This window comes from Macaca fascicularis, chromosome 8, assembly GCF_037993035.2.
Source record: "Macaca fascicularis isolate 582-1 chromosome 8, T2T-MFA8v1.1".
NCBI lineage: Eukaryota > Metazoa > Chordata > Mammalia > Primates > Cercopithecidae > Macaca > Macaca fascicularis.
Genome location: NC_088382.1, coordinates 25,670,186 through 25,690,003, shown reverse-complemented (window position 1 = coordinate 25,690,003; position 19,818 = coordinate 25,670,186). Strand labels below are relative to the sequence as shown.

The 19,818-nt window shown below is 58.2% G+C and overlaps 1 protein-coding gene across 19 annotated transcripts; it reads right to left on the bottom strand.

The window, feature by feature from the left end:
- Positions 1-3,082: 3,082 nt before the first annotated feature.
- On the bottom strand, positions 3,083-19,312 carry PDLIM2 (PDZ and LIM domain 2). 19 transcript variants are annotated; one of them, XR_012417131.1, is made up of 10 exons: positions 18,277-18,760; positions 16,812-16,906; positions 15,980-16,131; positions 12,697-12,766; positions 12,425-12,570; positions 12,187-12,265; positions 8,257-8,333; positions 7,892-8,081; positions 5,998-6,115; positions 3,083-3,648 (listed from the first exon to the last, which is right to left on the bottom strand). XR_012417131.1 is itself a non-coding variant. In XM_045398028.3 (10 exons), exons 2-10 carry the CDS (start codon positions 16,902-16,904, stop codon positions 3,471-3,473), a joined length of 1,059 nt encoding a protein of 352 aa, XP_045253963.1. In that variant the 5' UTR covers positions 16,905-16,906; positions 19,180-19,312; the 3' UTR covers positions 3,083-3,470. The 19 variants fall into 19 exon arrangements, 16 of the variants coding, with proteins under 16 accessions (XP_045253963.1, XP_005562866.3, XP_015310058.3 ...); XR_012417132.1 differs by having other exon boundaries at positions 18,292-18,760; XM_045398028.3 differs by lacking the exon at positions 18,277-18,760 and adding an exon at positions 19,180-19,312 and having other exon boundaries at positions 7,892-8,037.
- Between the last annotated feature and the right edge of the window lie 506 nt (positions 19,313-19,818).

Genomic DNA, 19,818 nt, shown 5'->3' with positions numbered 1-19,818 from the left:
CAGGACTGAGTGATGCTTGAAGGAACAGGAGGGGCAGCCCCTCCGCACGTTCCTGACAAGGTAAGCCACTGCCATGAGTTCCTGAGACACAGTGTCCAGAGCAGAGTCAGCCCTCAGGCAGAGGCCACTGGTGCCCAGCGGCCCCTGCACTTCCCATGGGGAAGTCCTGGCTTCAGGAAGTGGGTTTCCTGCAAACTCAGCTGGAGCTAGTCCCTGTAGGAGGAAGCACAAAGCTGAGAGCCTAGAGAGGGCTGGGAAGGGCTGTGGTGACCTCCAGTTGTGACCAGAGGTGGCCAGAGCTGTGCCCGAAAGGCTGCCTCTGATGACAAAGGGACAAACTCTGCCCCCGACAAGCCAGAAATCCGGGAAGCAGGCTGTAGATCCATTCCTTACTAGCTAAGAGTACTTGGACCATTTACTGAACCTCCTGGTCCTCGGTTTCCTTATCTGCAGAGAGGATGATAACAGTACCTATCTCAGGTTGTGAGGGTTAAGCATTGAAAATATCCCTAGTACATCAAAAGCACTCCCAGAACTTAGCCATTATGACTGTCTAGCTGTGCAGCTTTGGAAAAGCCACTTTCCCTTCTCTAACCAAAGGGGGTTGTATCAGATGCTCCTTTGGGCCACTTCTAACTCTAACCTGTCACTTCAGTTGATCTCCACAATGCAGGAAGGGAAGAAGGCACCGCACTGGACAAAGTCCGGGGAACACAGGCAGTGTGTGGCAGAGGAAGTGGGAGCACGCAGCTAGCTGGCTTAGGGTGGGGACAAGGTCAGAGGTAAAAGACCAAAGACTGCCTGTCCCCAGCCTCCTCTGCTGACCAACTCTTAACTCCGTTCTTCCAGAGGTAGGGTGGGGACAAGGTCAGAGGTAAAAGACCAAAGACTGCCTGTCCCCAGCCTCCTCTGCTGACCAACTGTTAACTCCGTTCTTCCAGAGGAGTTTGCTCCCGAGCGCAGGCTGATTGTGTGGCTGCAGAGAAACCTGGTGCTGAAATACTCAGGACACCTGGAAGGAGAGCCGGCTGCCACACCAAAGAACAAGGGCCAGAGGGGGATGTGAGCTGGAAACTACAAAGCCTTTAGAAGGCATTCGACACCTCACAGAATACCCATCATTTCACATGTCCCCACTCCCCACTTCTCCCCCTCCACTCCCATGACACTGCTGGCCCAGTATGGCATGCTACATACAGTTGGGAATCTATCCATAGCAGTAATCCAAACCATCTTTTCCAACCTGTCACTTCTCTGCTTACAACCTTCCAAGTGTTCCCAGAGCTGGGCGAGGTTAGCTCACGCCTGTAATCCCAACACTTTGGAAGGCCAAGGTGGGAGGATGGCTTGAGGCCAGAAGTTCGAGACGAGCCTGGGCAATATAGCAAGACCCCATCTCTTAAAAAAAAAAAAAAAAAAAAAAAAAAAAAAACACCTTAAAAATTAGCTGGGTGTAGTGGTGCCTTCCTGTAGTCCCAGCTACTTGGGAGGCTGTAGGAGGATCTCTTGAGCCTGGGAGGTGGAGGCTGCCGTGAGCTAAGATTGCACCACTGCATTCCAACCTAGGCAATAAAGCAAGACCCTGTCTCAAAACAAAGTGTCCCTAGAGCCTCAAGGGGAAGTTCAAACCACTTCTGGCATTGTCAGCTCCCCTCCGATCTTATCTCAGTGTTCCCATTGGCCACTGCTCTGAGCTAAGCATCCCTCCAGCAGCCACCCCATCACTCAGCATTCCTCTTCTCCACCTCTCCAAGACCCAGCCCTCCTTTTGCATCATGGCCACTGCTTTGAACTCACTGGACGCTCCTCCGTGCGTTCCAAGGTAGCCCTTAGCGCTCACTACCACGTCCCCTTATTAATTCACGCCAGCTCAGTCGCTGCCACTGGCCTTCTACCTCCAGGAAAGCATGAGGAGTGCTGTATCCTTCCGTACTCCCACTGTGCCCAGAAGCCCAGTGTTGCCCCGTGAATGGGCCCCGCCGTGGGCTGCACTGGACACTAGGTGGCGCCAAAGAGGCTACCCCGTTTCTGACCAGCGCCCGGGACCCATAGATTCCTGAGCCAGACAGCCTTGATCTTTTCTGTAAAAATAAAGATCTTTCTCAGGCAGCCATCCAGGCAATAGGTGAGACGATGATATCATGGTGTAAATTATATCTACAGGTGCCTGAGGAGGCAACACAAACATCTGTGCCAAGATTCCTTCCACAAAGAGCCAGAGAGCACAAAGCTGCCGGCAGGGACCAGCCAGGCACCCTGGAAAGCCCAGCTTTGATCTCTGAAAAGAGAGCTGGGGCTGCCCCCTCCACAGCAGCCTCTGGGACTAGCACTAGGGGTAGTGGGTGAATCAGGCCCAAAATCCTAGGCTGGCAGGGGCGACCACTGTCCCCTGCCTCAACTCAAGTGCACCCCCAGGGCAGCTCACCTGGCACTGGCCACATGCATTCGTGTTTTCTTGTTTTTTCAAGAGACAGGTCTCTCTCTCTCCCAGGCTGGAATGCAGTGGCATGATCATAGCTCAAGGCAGCCTCAACCTCCTGAGCTCAAGGGCTCCTCAGGCCTCCCCAGTACCTGGGGTTACAGCCTGAGCCACCCTGCCCTTTCTTTTCCCCCCTCCAAATCAATCACCAATGAAGCCAGCAGAGTCTCCCAGGAAAGAAGTGGAAGGTGTCAGTAGATCAACCTGGCCCTGGGGGCCCAACCCTTGGTGGGTGGCCGGCCTTCAGGGTCACAGGTTGTCTCACCAGCTTGGCTGGATGGGTCTCCTGGTCTTCCTCCCGTCCCTCTGCTTGGCACCCTCCACCATCCCCTCCAAAGCTTCCAGTGACAACCTCATTCCCTCCATAGCACAAGGGTCCTCCTGTACAACGGGCATCTTTACCAAAAGATTAAGGAACACCATGACCCCCAACCTAAAAGGCAAGGCCGTTCCACGGGAAATGTGAGGTGCAGGCAACTGGCAGGGGTGGGATTTGAGGGAGGGAAAAGAAGAAATGTACATTTCATAAAGACCCTCCACCCAGTGGGGGGAGCAGGTCATACCCAGGGCTGGCGGTAGGAAAGACAAGGAAGGGACGTCCACTTTATTTTGTCCGTATTCATATATTTATACAGCTCATAAGTCAAAAACTTTACACAGTGACACCATTAGGCCCTGGCCCACCTCTCTCCTTCCCACTTCTGTGTTCGACCCTACTTAGACCCTGGCACACAAAGGTTCATCAAAGGCAGTGGCCACCTCAGACTAGTGCAGTACCAGTCCTGCAGGGGAGAGGCCTGGCAAGGTGAGGGTGAGACTCCCACAGTCCAACACAGGTCCCAGACCTTGGCCCACCCAGTGAGGACAAAGGGGCCTCAGGTCTCCAAACTTAGCTCATGTAAGAGCAACTGCCCACCATTGTCCCTGCCATGCCAGCTTATATAGGCATGACTCTGGCCCAGCAGGGAGGCAGGCTGAGGGCATGGTGGGCTCAAGCCCGAGAGCTGAGGGTGGCAGGTGCGGAGTAGCGCTGGCGGGCATGCTTCTCACAGTACAGCTCATCACCCACCCAGAAGTGCCCACGCATCTTCAGGTTCAGCCCACAGTCGGCGCAGGTGTAGCAGCCGGGGTGGCGATACCGGCCCTCCTGGATGCGCACAGCCTGGTTCCTGCAGGGGAGGGAGAGGATTTAGCTCAGAGCCGCAGCACCAAGCAAGAGGCCACCACGCCCAGGGGCCTGGTCCCCACTGTAGCGTCAGGACCTGGATAGAGTCCAAAACCTTCTCAGAGACTTGACTTTTTTTTTTTTTTTTTAAACGGAGTTTTCCTCTGGTTGCCCAGGCTGGAGTGCAATGGCGTGATCTCAGCTCACAGCAACCTCCACCTCCCAGGTTCAAGCGATTCTCCTGCATCAGCCTCCTGAGTAGCTGGGATAACAGGCATGTGCCACCACACCTGGCTAATTTTTTGTATTTTTAGTAGAGACGGGGTTTCACCGTGTTAGCCAGGATGGTCTTGCTCTCCCGACCTCAGATAATCCACCCTCCTCAGCTTCCCAGAGTGCTGGGATTACAGGCGTGAGCCACCGCACCCGGCTCTTGACTCTTGAAGCTGCACGCAGGAATCTCACTTTGATGAACCCCCTAACACTACATACCCTCACCACCGCTGCCACTGCTGGGATGCCTAATTAAAAAAAAAAAAAAAAAAAAAAGCCAGGCCCAGTAGCTCACGCCTGTAATCCACGCCTGGGATCCCAGATGGCCAGATCACTTAAGGCCAGGAGTTTGAAACCAAACTGGGCAACATAGCAAGACCTCATCTCTACAAAAAATTTAAAAATTAGCCAGGTATGGTGGTACACGCCTGTAGTCCCAGCTACTCAGGAGGCTGAAATGGGAGGATCGCTCGAGCCCAAGAGTTCAGGGCTGCAGTGAGCCATGACGGCACCACTGCACTCCAGCCTGAGCGACAGAGTGGAACTCTATTAAAAATATTAAAGTGTTTTTTTTTTTTTTTTTTTTGAGACGGAGTCTCGCCCTGTCGCCCAGGCTGGAGTGCAGTGGCCGGATCTCAGCTCACTGCAAGCTCCGCCTCCCGGGTTCACGCCATTCTCCTGCCTCAGCCTCCCGAATAGCTGAGACTACAGGCGCCCGCCACCTCGCCCGGCTAGCTTTTTGTATTTTTTAGTAGAGACGGGGTTTCACCCTGTTAGCCAGGATGGTCTCGATCTCCTGACCTCGTGATCCGCCCGTCTCGGCCTCCCAAAGTGCTGGGATTACAGGCTTGAGCCACCGCGCCCGGCCAAAAAAAATATTAAAGTTTTTTTAAAAAGTTGTTCCTCCCACACAAAGACCGACCAGTCTGTCCCACATTGCCTGGATTTTTCACAGAGCAGTGATTCTCAGTGTGGTCCTGGGTCCCACAGCCAGCAGCATCGGCATCACTGGGGAATTCGTAAGAAATGCACATTCTCGGGCCTGCTGGCCTCCTGGAGAGGAGGCTGTGGGGCGGGCCCAGCCATCGGCATTTAACAAATCCACCAAGGGACCCGACGCACACACCTTTGAGAACCAGGATGGAAAACATGCTTTTCCCCTATCTGTGCACAGCAGGGGGACTGGATATTCTCCCACTCTGTAGATGAAAACACTAAAGCCCAGAAAGGTTAAGGGATTTGCCTAAAGTCAATCACCTGCCCCTCCCACGCTATACACTTCAGAAATTTACCAGAGAGGGGTTGGTGGGGGCAGGGGGGTGGTGTTCAGCAACCTTCCAGAGAATGTGGTTGCATTATAAATGCCACCCAATGAGAAAAATGAACCCACCTCGGCCGGGAACGGTGGCTCAGCTGTAATCCCAGCACTTTGGGAGGCCGAGGCAGACGGATCACCTGAGGTCAAGATTTCGAGACCAGCTTGGCCAACATGGGGAAAACCCGTCTCTACTGAAAATACAAAAATTAACTGGGAGTGGTGGCGAGCGCCTGTAGTCCCAGCTACTCGGGAGGCTGAGACACGAGAATAGCTTGAACCTGGGAGGCGGAGGTTGCAGATAGCCGAGATTGTGCAACTGCACTCCTGCCCAGGCAACAGAATGAGACACTGTCTCAAAAAAAAAAAAAAAAAAGGAAAAGAAAAATAAGAAAAATGAGCCCATATTAGCCTGCTCCAAAGGGGGAGGAAGGGGAAAAAAAAAAATCAAGATTTTCCAGGAGGATGTGCTGTACCTCCAGGGAGATCTCCAGAGGCTTTAAAATTATGGAAGAGAAATCAAAAGGGATGGGAAAAGGAGGAGAGGGAGAGGGAGGAGATGCAGCCGGAAGCAGCTAGCACAGGCTCCTAAGAAGCCTGTAACTAACGCCCCCAAAGCTGTGGGACACTGCTTCCCCTAGGGTCCCTGACTGGGTGCCCAGTGCTAGCCCGATGGGCCTGGCCCTTCCTGAAAGCATCCAGTGCCCTGTCCCCCTCCCCACTCCCCTGCCAAGGCTCAGGTCCCCCACCCTCCTCCACACTCACGCGATGCTGGTACTGCACTTCTCACAAGTGTGGAGCTTGGGAGGGGTGGCCAGGGCCCTGGAGGCGGGCAGGGAGGACTGGGGGCTCAGTGAGCTGGGCAGGAAGGCTGGCGTGCCACCTGAGGGCAGGGCAGACAGACACGTGGTGAGAGCCCACCAACCACAGCAGCCTCCCAAAGATGCTCTAAGGTGGTGGGGTCTTAGAAAGCACCCTTATAAGAGGACCCCTAAAGTCACACTGACAGTGGCACTGGGTAAGGAGGAAGGTGATATTGCCAGACCCATGGCTGAGGCTGGGCAAGGGCATGAAGGAGGCAGGTACAAGGCCTAGTTTGCCCACCTGGGGCCGTCTGTGCTCAGTGTGTGACATGTCAGGTGAAGCAGGCGCTCCCTTCTCTAGTGACCCAGTAATGACAGTGTGATTAGATAATAACCCGAGATGGCAACAGGAGTGCAATGCCTCGGTGTGGCTTTCAAAGGGCTTTTCCATGCATTATCGCATGTGAGCTCTCAAGCCACGCGAAGATGAAGCCCAGGGCTATGGGGCAGCTGTCACCCCTGCCTGCAGCTAAGGACACTGAGGCTGCCTTGGCAAAGGCACTGCCCTCTCCCTGTGCTGCCTCCTGGGACCTTCTGAGGCCTCAGGGTCAAAACAGACAAGATTTGCTCCAAACCTTCTCACCCCACCCCCATGCCTCTGCAAATGCCCCTTGGAGCTAAACATCAGCATTAGAACCAGCTACCTGCCCATCTCCAGGTGTGCCCTGTCCATCTGGGCTCTTCCATGTGCTCCCAACATGGAAATCTCACCTTCAACCTCACCGTTGTTCCTGGAGGCCAATTTCCAGCCTGCATCGCTACTCCCCACTCCCCTGCTCCCTGTCCATTGCCACCCCAGTGGGACTCAGCTGAGCTCCAGGAGCCCGCACCAGCCACTGGGAAGGAGAGCCTTGGAGACAGCCAGGTGGGCCGGTGCCCAGGGCCAGGGGCACCATTTCCTGGGAAGCCAACTTCTCTCCATTTTAAAATTCAAGGTCGTGGATGAGTTATGCAGCCTCTCTGGTCACTCTCCTGCCTGTCCTGTTGCCTCCCTCCCCATCTCCCTGCTGTTCTAAAGGGCATTGGTGCTGAGCGTCTATAGGAACTCCCATAGCAGCGCCCACTTCCATGGGAGCCGGCCAGGCCTGTCTGCCCCAGTGAACGGAGCTCCCCAAGGACAGGAGTGAGGTCATGGTCACCTTCTATCCCCAAACTCTGCACACATCTGGTCCCTCGGATGGACACAGTCAGTGTCTGTTCACATGAATAACTGAACTCTGGCAAGCCTCCGTATGTCCTGCTCGCCTGGCATCTGTATTTAATGGCTCTCCTGGGTCAGGGCACTCCTCAGCCTGGTTCCTGAGGGCCCTCACTGCAGGGGCTTGGCCTCCACTGGTGCCCTGCCATGCTATCAGGCCCCCATTCTCCTGCTCCCACACCCCAAAGCCCTCTGGCCGCCAGCCTCCACCTTCCACAGTGCTTCCTGCCAACATCTTAATGCTGTTTAAGTCTTGATGTTTTTTTCTGAGGCCAAGAGGCCAAGTCAAATCCCTCTTCCTCCAAGAAGCCCTCCCTGGAGGCCCAGCCTCAGGCCCCGCCACGGCTTTTATCACTCGAATGACACTTTCCCATCCCAGCCAGCTACTGCCCACTACTGTCTGGGAGCACGCTGGTGACCCTCCCAGACCGTCAGCTCCTTAAGGGAGCTGGGGCTCCGCGCCCTGCTGGGCTCCATGCCTAGTCCCGGGGTGAGCGCCTCACAGGCACTTAAGAACACTGGTTCACTGACCCATCCAGTCAGGGCCCAGGATATGGGAGGGAATCTCCTTCCCCTCCCCAGCCCCCGAGGCCCTCACCTCTCTCCTCAGCCTCCAGGGCTTCCTGCAAGAGCCGAAAGGAGCTGGACTGTCGGGGGGCCGCCCGACCCTCGCGATTTTCCTGGAGCATCTTGAAGACTTCCGAGTCCTCGTCCAAGAGGAGGCTTCCCCCTTCCGAGTCCACACTGTTGGGTGGGCGGCAGCCAGGAATGAGGGTCCCTTGCCGGGGCTTAGGCAAGCAAGGGGGTGGAGGACAGGAGAAGAGAGTGGGGGAGGGGGAGGAATCTGGGAGGTGGAGGAACCAACTGGGCCTGGAGAACCCCATCCCTCTCGGGGAAACCCATCTCCCTCCAGCTCCTCCCAGCCTTCCAAGACCCCACCCGACCCTCCGGGCCTGCTGGTACCTGGGCCTGGAGGAACGAGGGCCTGGGGAAGGCGGCAGCACCAGCACCGCCGAGTCGCCAGCTCGGCCAAGGCCGGCCTGTGGGGAGGAGGCAGTCGGGGAGGAGTCAGGGCCGGAGCCTTGGACCAACACACCCAGGAGGGCCTAGCCCGGCTGTTCCCAGGCCCGACACCAGGGGGCCCCCGGCCCCCGCCGACCAGCACACCCCTGCCCCTTCCCTCGGAGCCAGAGTGTCGGCCTTCCCGGCCCTCGCTGACCAGCAGGCCCCCTGCCCCTTCCCTTGGAGCCAGGGCACAGAGACTGCCAGGGCCCAGAGGGTGAGGGAGGCATGTGGGTTCTGCCGGGGACCAGGCAGCAGGAAGGCAGCAGGTGACAGCTAAGCACAGAGTCCTCTGTCACGCCCGCTATTATCTGTGTGCAAAGACATTGCACACTGGGGCCTGGCTCGGATCCCACGGAACCAGCAGAGAGGAAGCATGCTGCCCTTTTGCACTGAGGAGATGGAAACATAAAGGGATGAAGCAAGGGGTCGAGGTCCCCTGGGAGCCAGGGCCAGCGGGGGCAGAGGCCGTCTTCCCAAGGAGAGCTGGTTCCTCTCCCGAGAGGCGGGGGTCTAGGCTGACCAGCCTGTCCCTGCTCTGCTGGGAGGTCTGGGCCTGCCCCATGGAGCTTTGGGCAGCCGAGCCCTCCCTGGGCCACACCCTGGCAGCAATGCCCATCTCCAGGTGTGCCCTGTCCATCTGGGGCTCTTCCATGTGCTCCCAACATGGAAATCTCACCTTCAACCTCACCGTTGTTCCTGGAGGCCAATTTCCAGCCTGCATCTCTGTACTCCGCACTCCCCTGCTCCCTGTCCATTGCCAACCCAATGGGACTCAACTGAGCTCCAGGAGCCCGCACCAGCCACTGGGAAGGAGAGCCTTGGAGACAGCCAGGCGGGCCGGTGCCCAGGGCCAGGGGCACCATTTCCTGGGAAGCCAACTTCTCTCCATTTTAAAATTCAAAGTCATGGATGAATTATGAAGCTAGATGGAAAATTGCATAAATCCTTAAGCTAAAGCAAAAACTTCTGGATCTTAAGAAAACAGCCCTAGACCCTCGCCCCACCAGCAATTCCCCTCACATTGCTCTGCTCTCAGGGTCCGTCGGTAAAACGTTCTATAGATAAGGAGACTGCAGGTCAGAAGGGCAAAGTGGCTGGTCTAAGCCACCTGAAGCATCAGAGGCAGGGCTGGGACTCCACACCTGGGCTGCAGGGCAACTGCCTGGGGCTGTGCGGTCACCTGAAGGACCTAGAGATAGTTTCTGCAGGTACTCAAGAGCCACATCACATCTCCAGACAGACCACCATGGGCCCTGCCTGGGGCACCGGCCCAGGATCCCTCCATGAGGCAAGTCCTCATTCCCAGCCAGAGGGAGAGGGGCTTTTCCCACTTGGCCTCCGCTCACCAAGGCATGTGATTACCAGCAAAGGGAACTTGTAATTTCCAGAGGCACCATAAGGGCATCCTGAGCCTCCGGCTCTCTGCAGCCTTGGCCATGTCAGGAGGCCACAAGGACACAGCACTCCTGCCTCTCTAGCTCACAGCATTCCTCCCATACACTCCCACCAGACTGCCCGGCCCAGAGAAGGAGCCCAGCTCCCCCACTGGGAGAGGCAATGCCTTTCTCCTCCCTCCCTTCCTCCCAGGCGGTTAGCGGTTAGGGACCCTTGCCTTCACAGAAGAGAAATTTTGCTGTTCAACAAGTTTAGGATCTAAAGAAAAATTAAGTGGGTTTCTTTCTCATGGGACTTCTTAGAGCTTTTAAGACTCTTGAGTGTAAGTGACTTTTTTTTTTTTTTTTCTTTTTTTAAAGAGATGGGGTTTCACTATGTTGCCCAAACTGGGTCTGGATTCCTGGGCTCAAGCAATCCTCCCGCCCCAGCCTCCTGAGTAGCTGGGACTCCAGGCATGTGTTACAGCACCCAGCTACACAGTGATTCTCAAGAGGCAGCTGTGGGACCACAGCCTCATTTGTAGACTAGAACGTCAGCTCCATAAGGTCAGAGGTGTCACTCTGTTTTTCCACGAGTGCATCCCCAGAGCCCAGATGAGTGTCTGACATGAAGCAGCTGCTCGACAAATATTTGCTGAAGGAATGAGCAGAGTCATCAAGGTCAGAGAAGGGAACTCGGAGCGTCTAGTCTGACCTGAGGCCCAGGGAGAGGAAGAGGGACTGGTCCAAGTCGTCATGGCAGAGGTGGGACCGACCCAGGTGGGTCTCCCCACATCCAGCTCTGGACACGTGACCCGCAAGCCCCATGCCCAACTCAGCGGGTATAGGCTGGAGCCTGGGAAATTGAATTTCCAACAAGTTCTCAGGTGTTGCCGCTGGTTTGGGATCCATGCCTCTGTACCTTCCACACCGTTCATTTTCCTGGACTGGGGGCAACACGAGGGGGAAGCTCAGGAAGCCTTGCCCTTGAGCATGTGGTCCTGCTGAGACCACAGCTCGCCAGAGGCTTTGCGGAAAGGAGCCAGGACTGACACTGACTAGCCCTGAGACAAGCTCGTTCCTGGCTTATCTCAGAACAAAGCTTCCCCCTAAAAAACCCCCCAGCCCCAGTACACCAGGCCTCACCTGGACCACTGTTTCCCCATCTCCCAGCGTGTCGGGCCTCCTGCTCATCCTTCCCTAAACCCTCCCGCCGCCACCTCCAATGTCCAGCAATACTCGTCACACAGCCTTCCTTCCCCAACTCCCCCACCAGAACGCCTCCTGCTTTTGTAATTAATACCACACTGCTTAATGCCTAATTGCTCCAAAATTGTTTTGCAAGTTTGCCTTATCTCCACAACTGCATCTTCAATTCCTTAACAAAGGGGACCCATGGAATACATCTCTATGACCACAACGCCAGACTGGCCCCTGGGTAGGCATGCAGCAGGTCACCAGGGATCCCCTCTTTAGAAGCCCCCCCACTCCCCACGCCAGAAAGATCCTGCTCCTTCCTCTTCTGGAGCCCCTGGGTTCTACTGCCCTCCCTGGCCACCCTCAAAGGCTCTGCTTTCTGTAATGCAGAATCAACCCGAAGGTAGGGCTCAGCAGCTGGGCTGTATCCCCATCACCCCAAAGGCTGGACATGCCCCCGATGCCGTCCCCAGCAGCTGCGGCCCAGGGCTGTTGGCTGCCTCACTCCCTCACCATCCCCCACCGTTGAAGAGGAGAAATACCACCCAGGAAGGGGGTTAGGCTGTCACCAGTGGCCACTGACACCTGGCTGGAAGAGAGTCCAGGGGAGCTGGTCGGATGGGGGGTGGGGGGAGGAGGAGACAGAACCAGCCAAGAGCAGCTCCAGGCAGAACCGCAGTCCCACTGGGGCATCTCTGGGCTGAGTCAGAGGAGGAAAGGAGGGTGTGGGTGGGAGTCGGGCAGGCCCTGGTCTTGGAATGGGGAGGAATGTATTCGAGAGATGCAGCCAGAGCCTAAAGGGAATCATCCCAACAACAGCAGCGAAACTATTTCAGCCGCAGCCCAAGAGAAACACACAGGCAGGAGGAAGTCAGCAGGATGGGAGGGGAGGGGGATGAGGGGAGGGGGAGGAGGGGAGGGGGATGAGGGGAGGGGGAGGAGGGGAGGGGGATGAGGGGAGGGGGATGAGGGGAGGGGAATAAGGGGAGGGGAATAAGGGGAGGGGAGAAGAGAGGGGTGGTCAGAGGGGTGCAGGAGATGGACAGGCCACTGGGCACTGCCAGGCAGGTCTTGGGCACAGCACATGTGGCCCACGACCAGAAGCGTGGCCTCCCTGGCTCAGGAGCAGAGCATGCCTGTCGCCAGGCAAAGGAGGCCCTGGCTGCCCAGGTGGGCCTGCAGTCCCGGGGCACTGGCAACCCACAGGAACAGGAGGTGTTTCTGTTCCTCCAGCCTGTCCTCCCCTACAGAGCCTCACCTGTCGGCTTCCGGGGCGGCCTGAGTAGGACAGGCGGTCAGCAGCAGGGAGGCCCGGGGAACACGCCAGACTCTGGAAACTGAAAGTGGGAAAGAGACAGTGTGTGCCGGGGCCACCCCCAGCTTGCCCAGGGAGGATGCTGCCCCAGGCTCCCCCGAACAGAGCTCCTGAGACTCCAAAGAGCCAGCCTGGAGCTGGCAGCCCAGACGACCAAGGTGCCCACCCACCGTGTGCTCACCTGCGGCTGATGGCCGCCTCTCCAGCGAGGGGGCTACTGAAGGGTGGTGGTGAGAAGGGGCTGCCAGCCCTCGGGCTGAGGGAGGTTGGGCTGGAGTAGGAGGACCTTAGGGAGGAATGACTCTCAGTGTGTGTCCTCACGGAGCCCTGCGGAGAGAGTGGCCATGTCAGGAAAGGCAGGGCTGCCCCACCGAGGCCGCCCTGCCCTCGGGCCTCGCTCTCATGCACCAGTGATCAGGGTGCTGAGGCTCCCAGGGGACGGCACCAGCTTACCTGGAAGCGAGTCGCCAGCACTTCCAAGGAGCTGTCCCCATTGGTCTGCCCTGGAGATGCAGCCTGAGACCTGAGGAGGCAACAGAGGGAGGTAGTGACACAGGGGCCCTGCACCCAGCAACCCCCAAAAGAGGCCAAAACTGTTCCCAGATCTGGTTCTCAACACCAGTAAAAGCTACAGAAAATTTGGACATCAGGTTGTCAACTTTTAACTTTCTCAAACTCAAGACAAACAACTATCATCAACAACCACCATGGTTTCTTAAAAGAAAGGACAGTTGGCCAGGCACAGTGGCCCACGCCTGTCATCCCAACGCTTTGGGAAGCCAAGGCAGGAGGATCGCTCGAGCCCAGGAGTTCAAGACCAGCCTGGGCAACATAGGAAGACCTCGTCACTACTAAAATTTTTTTTAAAGTAGCTGGACATAGTGGAGCATGCCTGTAGTCCCAGCTACTTGGGAGGTTGAGGTGGGGGGATCACTTGAGCCCAGGAGGCGGAGGTTGTAGTGAGCCATGATTGCCCCACTGCACTCCAGCCTGGGCAACACAGCGAGATTCTGTCTCAAAAAACACCAAAGCCGGGCACAGTGGCTCGTGCCTATAATCCCAGCACTTTGGGAGGCTGAGGAGGTTGGATCTCTTAAAGTCAGGAGTTCAAGACCAGCCTGGTCAACAAGGTGAAATCCCGTCTATAATTAAAAAAAAAAAAAAAAGGTTAGCCAGGCCACAGTGACGTATGCCTGTAATCCCAGCTACTTGGGAGGCTGAGGCAGGAGAACTGCCTGTCCCTGGGAGACAGAGGTTCCAGTGAGCCAAAATTGTACCACTGCACTCCAACCTGGGCGACAGAGTGAGACTCCATCTCAAACAACGACAACAACAACAAAACCCACTCTCCAAAAAGAAAGGATAGTTTGGTTCTAAAAAGTAGAATGTATAAAACTTCATCAGAAAGTTCAAACATTCAATTTTATTCGAGTCCTCACATTATCCTGCCCTCTTTTTTTTTTTTTTTTTTTTCTGTTTTGCCTGGACTTTGTCACTGGTGTCACTCAGCCTCCGGTTTGTAGATTGATTTGGGGGAAGATTACTTTTTTTTTTTTTTTTTTTTTAAATGGAGTTTCACTCTGTCTCCCAGGCTGGAGTGCAATGGCGCAATCTTGACTCACTGCAACCTCCGCCTCCCGGGTTCAAGCAATTCTCCCTGCCTCAGCCCCCCAAGTAGCTGGGATTACAGGTGTCTGCCAGCACACCTGGCTAATTTTTGTGTTTTTAGTAGAGACGGGGTTTCGCCACATTGACCAGGCTGGTCTTGAACTTCTGACCTCAGGTGATCTGCCCACTTTGGCCTCCCAAAATGCTGGGATTACAGGTGTGAGCCACCACTCCTGGCCCGATTACTGGTTTCATAGAAATAATCCCTTATATTTTAACCCATGGAGAAACTGAAGCCCAGAGAGGGAAAGTGAGCTGCCTCCAGTTCTAGAGGCCATGGTGACTGGGCCAGCTGCGCACCCTGCCCACTGGAGGCCAGGGTGCCTTTGAGAGCGTCACTCCTGATCCCTTCCTCAGGGGTCTCCCCAGTTAAACAAAGGGTGAGACCCACCTGCCTCCTTCCAGACAAGCAGGCCTAGCTCCCCACCAGTGAGAGGGGCTCCCCCCTCCCAGCTCCCTGGGTGGAACCCAGCTGGAGCCTTGAGTGGGAGGTAACTGAAGTCAGGGCTAGGGGACAGCCTGCCTCGTCCCATCCTGCCACGCATTCCTGGCCGTAAGGCTGCTTCTAGAGATGTAAGGCAACAGGACCCTCAGCTTCCTGGGAGAGCCGTGGGATCAGAGTGAGGGGAGCGCAGGCTCTGGCTCCAGCCTGGAGCCCTGCTTCCTGCCCCAGGGCTTCTGATGCCAGAGAGGCCACCTGGGGAGGGTAGGAGGCCGGAGATGGGGGAGGCACGTCAGCAAAAGTTAAGAGACTGGGCCAGGCGCGGTGACTCATACCTGTAATCCCAGCACTTTGGGAGGCCGAGGCGGGTGGATCACAAGGTCAGGAGATCGAGACCATCCTGGCCAACATGGTGAAACCCCATCTCTACTAAAAATACAAAAATTAGCTGGGCGTGGTGACACGTGCCTGTAGTCCCAGGTACTTGGGAGGCTGAGTCAGGAGAAACGCTTGAACTCAGGAGGCAAAGGTGGCAGTGAGCCGAGATCACGCCTCTGCACTCCAGCCTGGCAACAGAGCAAGACTCTGTCTCAGAAAAAAAAAAAGTTAAAAGACTGGAGTCTGGGCTTGTCTGGTGCAGAACCAGAGGCCTGACTTACAGCCCAGGCTTACCTACCTCCCTGGAGCCCTGAACCCTCCAGAGAACCCCAGAGGAAGAGACGGTGTCGCCCCATTCCCAGAAACCATGAGGTTCTCTCTACCCTCTTTCTCGGGGTCCCAACTGCTGCAAACACCCAGGGACCTGAGCGACATGAAGAGAGTCAGCTTCTGCCACACCACAGGGCAGGGCAGTTGGAGAAGGAGGGGCTTGGTAGGGCTGAAGAGAGCAGGACAATGTAGGGGTGGCCAGGACGCAAGAGGTGTCTGACTCATGTTCCAGGCCGTGCAGAGGGCTCTCCTGACTTGGGAATCTCCTGGCATTCCTGATCTGTGACTCACTGTGAAGCCCCACCCCAGGGAGCCACCTGTTCCCCCTATAGCTTGGCCTCCAGGCCCCACCCTGGCCCCACCTTGGCTTATAGGCTCAAAACCCTAGGAGTAAGGCCCAGGATGGGAAATCCAACTTCACCAGCAGGGCCCAGAGCCATGATGGGGAGGAACAGACAGGCTCTATGAGGAACGAGCCCCCCAGGTCCTCACTTCCAGCTGGGAACTAAACAAAGGCCATACTCTGTTGGAGGCAGGAGTCCTGGGGACCAGCCTCGGGCATACCTATCCCAGAAGTTTCCCCTCTTCAACCCACTTCATGCCCACGCCCTGTGCCCTGCACACTCTTGGGAACCAGTCAAACCCGGGCTTCCAGGTGGCTGGTGCCAGCTCGCCCTGCCCAGCCTGTGACTGCACGCCCAGCCTGGCGCCCACCTTTACCCAACCAGGCACAGGAACACCCCTCAGCCCACCCTGCTGCAGGAAGCAGAGCCCAGGACCTTCTCACCGAGGTGTGGAGAGGGCCCAAGAAGGCCGCTTTAGGGCTGAGCTCTAGGCCATGGGCAGGAGCAAGAGCTGCTCTGTGGGGTGGCGGGGGGAAGGGGAATGCCACAGGCTCTGCAGAGCTGGAGGCCCTACCGGTCCAGCTGCAGCCGCAGAGGCGAGGGGCTCTGGCGGATCTTGCTCTGGGCCTCGGCATGCAGCATGCCCTCCGCGCTTTCCCCGTTGATGGCTACGATTATGTCTCCAGGCCGGAGGTCAGCGTCCTTGGCTTTGCCCCGCTCAGCCACCTGTAGGGATGAGAAGCTGGTATGCTCAGACCGTGGCCCACCTGGGGAAGGGACTTCCCACTCTGCTACCCAAGAAACACAGAGGCTGGCTTGACCTAGGCCTGCCTGCACCCTCCTGCACGTCCCTCTGCCTGCTCATGACACCGAACTGATCAGCCATCCCCTCCAGAAGCACAGGTGGCAGCCGCCGCCCCACATTGGCATTCTAATGAGCCTCCCAAAGAACGTGCAGTGGCAGAATGTCAGGAACTGTGCTTGGAAATACTTTTGGATAGAGAGCCTTGCCCGTGCAAATCACACCTTACAGGTGACTGCCTGCACAGCCCTCCTGCGAATGCTCCCAGCCCGGCCCGGGTCAAGAGGAGACTGTCAAGAACTCCAGGGCTCTTGTTCTAGTAACCACCCAAAATGGCTGCCTGCAGGTGTGGGGATGGCAACTGGGGAGGCAAGAGCAGGCCCTGTCCTCGGCCCAGTTCCTTTTCACTCCCAAGGTCTGTTCCTGAAGTGGCCACCACATCCCCGTGGCAAAGGGCCACGGCTCCCTTGCAGCCAGCACGCCGGGCAGCAGTAGGTCCCTGGCCCCAGAACAGAAAAAGCAAGCCTTCTGTGCCGAGTGGCGTGAACACGGCTGACCTCGCTTCTGGCAGGACCCCCTCACCTCTTGGAGCCACCATCCTTACCTTGGTCACCATGATGGGCGTGTGGAAATCCCTGCCCCCTGTGATACGGAAGCCCCAGGGCGCTGGCCCGGCCACATCCACTGTGAGCGCCATACCTGGGGAACACAGGACCAGGAGGTGAAGTCCGTGCCCCCGCCCGGCTCTGGGGGTACTGTAAGGCAGCAGGAGAGGGGCCAAAGGGAGAAAGAGAGGGCACGACAGCTCCCGGACAGCTACTCAGGGTCTCTGGGGTGGGTAGAGGAAGTGGTTAACTCCCTCCCTCACCCCTGTTTCACTTCCCCCCACCCTGGGAAGCCATGCCTCTGTGTTCTCCCTTCCTTAGGCTTCAGCCCAGGGAGCGACTCCCAGGAGGGGGCGGCCCAGGCTGCCAGGTGGGGGGCTTATTGGAGCATGGGGGGCAGGGGCTGGCAAGTGGAAGAGATGCCAGCACCGCCTCCGTCTCCCCTCCTCCACCATCAGGGCTCAGTCCCACTAGCGCTTGCTTCCTGTCCCCAAAACCCACAGCACACGGTACTTCCTCTCCACTCTTGGGGAGGGCTGGTGAGTGGCCTAGGGAGAGGAGGGCTCAGGAAGCAGGAGGAACAGGCTGGCATCAGTACAGACTGTGTAAGTCACTGGCCAGGTGAGGGGCTGGTGGGGTGAGGCTGGGTCTTCACAGGGGCCTCCTAGCTGCCCACCGCGTTCTTGGCAAAGTGGCTCACACGGGCAAGACCAGGCTCCCCACCTCCCCCAGGGGCCTGCTGCCAGGGCAAGGAGGCCAGGGTTCATCTGTCAAACTGGGCACACCCACCCTAGATTCCTGATGCTGCCCGGCAGACAGCTGTGGTGACAGGCCTCCCATCCACAGCCCCTCTGCTGGGCAAGGAAGTGCCCCTGCAGACAGACCCTTGTGGGATTTCCTGAGCCTCTAGCTCTGGAACCAGGAGCCAACCCAGGCAGGAAGCCGCGGTACCAGGCTAGGCACCACCCTGCCCAGCACCCATCCTGGGGCTGCCGGGACGCAAGCGCTGCGAGAATCTATCAAGAGCACCAGCGGTCTGTCCGCTCCATCCCCGGCTGCCTTCCCCTTGGGCCCAGGCCTGGCCTCTGTACCCCGCACCGCCGCCACCCCAGTCCCCGAGGCTGGCTCTGGCGACTGGCGGCCACCCTGAGATTCCCAGACCTTTGAGCCGGTCAGTGGACTCCGCGCTGCGGGCGCCGCGGGGAGGTGCCCAGCTGGATGGCCCGGCTCTCCCAGTTCTGGTGCCTCCTTCGCTCTGAGGGCAAAGTACCCTGCGGGCCGGGGGCTGGAGGAGGAGCGCGCCGGCCGGGGAGAGTTCAACCCGCGGGGGCGCCCCCGCCGATGCGAGGCTCCAAGGAGCCGGGCCGGGAACGAGGCCAGGGTCCCGCGCCGATAGGGGCGCGGAGAGGAACCGGGCGCCGGGGATGGCGGGCCGCGCGGAGGGGTGCAGGTGGGCACGCTCACCTGGCTGCCGCTCACCTGTCGGGCTGGGCGCCCAGGCCCGGGAGGGAGAGAGGGCGAGGAGACGCCGCCGCTCCCGCTGCGGTCTGCCCGACTCTGGGGAGAGTCCGCCCGGGGCCCTGGGACCTGCCTCCGCCCATGTGATCCCGGGGCCGCCCCTGCCGCCGCCCCTGGCCCGGGAAGCCGCCGCCTCCGCGCGGCGAGCCCAGGCGCTGCCACCTGGCCCGAGCCCGCCGGGGGGATGGGGCAGGCTGTCTTCAGGGCCCCCTGCAGGCTGCGGCCGTCCAGCCGGTGGCGCCCTCATCTTCCCCGGAGCGCCCGCATGCCCCCGACCGCCCGGGGCACAGCGGAGCCGGTCCAGTGTCGGCCCCGCGCCCCAGTTCGCAGACGGCCGAGGGGGCAGCCCCATAAAGCTTTCCCACGCCGGCCGCGCTCTCCCGCTCCTCATCCCCAAGCCCTGGGCAGGGTGGGCTGCCTGGGTGCGTCTGCGGTCCGCCTGGCTTCTCCACCTACTCCAGGCTCGGAAGCTGGCGCAGATGCGGCCTTGACACCCACAAATCCCAAACCAAGGCCACCCTCCTCCCGCCAACTCCCTTCCTGAGCTCTGGTTTCTCGCCAGCGCAGAACTTCTCTGCCTGGAACTTCTCTGCCTGGAAAGGGGACCCGCAGGGACCCTAGGAGATGGAGAGAGCGCCTCCTGGCTGGGGGTTCACCGGACACCCCCACCTCTAGGCTGGTACCTTCCCGTTCCCGTGGGCCCTCACCTCACCCTCTCTGCAGGCCTTCACACCCCTTCCTGCCCTCTCCCCCGTCCTCTTTCAAGCATCTGGAGCTCAGGCTGTAAGGATGAGGAGAGGGCAGCCAAGGAGGGGACCCAGGTGCCAACTTAGGGAGGAGGAGCTGTACCTGACAACCCTCTCCCAGGGGACCTCAGGGCCACAGAGGTCCTGGGTCTCCACTTCGCCTCTGGCTGCCAAGCTGCTGTGTTTTCAGGGGATCACACCTGTGGGTGCAGCTGTGCCTCACCTGCCTCAGGTGTGAGTCATTCCCTCCACGCTCACTCTGTGAAGAGTGGCCTCCCCACGCCCCTCACCTGCCCGTGCCTTCGTCTCAGCCTCCCCGCATTCACACTTCAGCCCCCCTCCTCCCACAGCCTCTGTCCTGGGCGTGCAAACTCCTCTCCCACTGGTTGGTTTCCAGCCTCCTGGCATGACCACCTGGCCTGATTGCACCTGTTCCACCTCCCTGACTAGACTGGAAGCCTCTTGAGGGAAGAGGCAACTACAGGTAGGGCGAGCACAGCCCCGGGGGCACACACTAGCCCCCAAGTGCACAGCTGCGTCTCACCGGCTGTGTGACCTTCAGCAACTTCCTCAGCTCCTCCAGGCCTCAGTTTCCCCATGTGGAAAATGGGGATAATGTGCCGCTTACCCTTCTGTTGTAAAAATTGCTTGGCCACAGGCAAAAGCCAAGGATGGCACAGAGGTGTCAAACAGAGTCCCTGCCTCAAATGGGGAGGGGACTCCTGGGAAGGGACCCAAAGGA

Coding starts and splice junctions, on each gene's coding strand:
- PDLIM2 (XM_005562809.5), bottom strand. CDS start 18,721: ATGAGGAGCGGGAGAGCGCGGCCGGCGTGGGAAAGCTTTATGGGGCTG. Junction 12,767..15,979: donor CTGCGGCTGCAGCTGGACCG/GTAGGGCCTCCA, acceptor TTGCCTCCTCAG/GTCTCAGGCTGCATCTCCAG. Junction 12,266..12,424: donor GAGGCGGCCATCAGCCGCAG/GTGAGCACACGG, acceptor TCCCACTTTCAG/TTTCCAGAGTCTGGCGTGTT.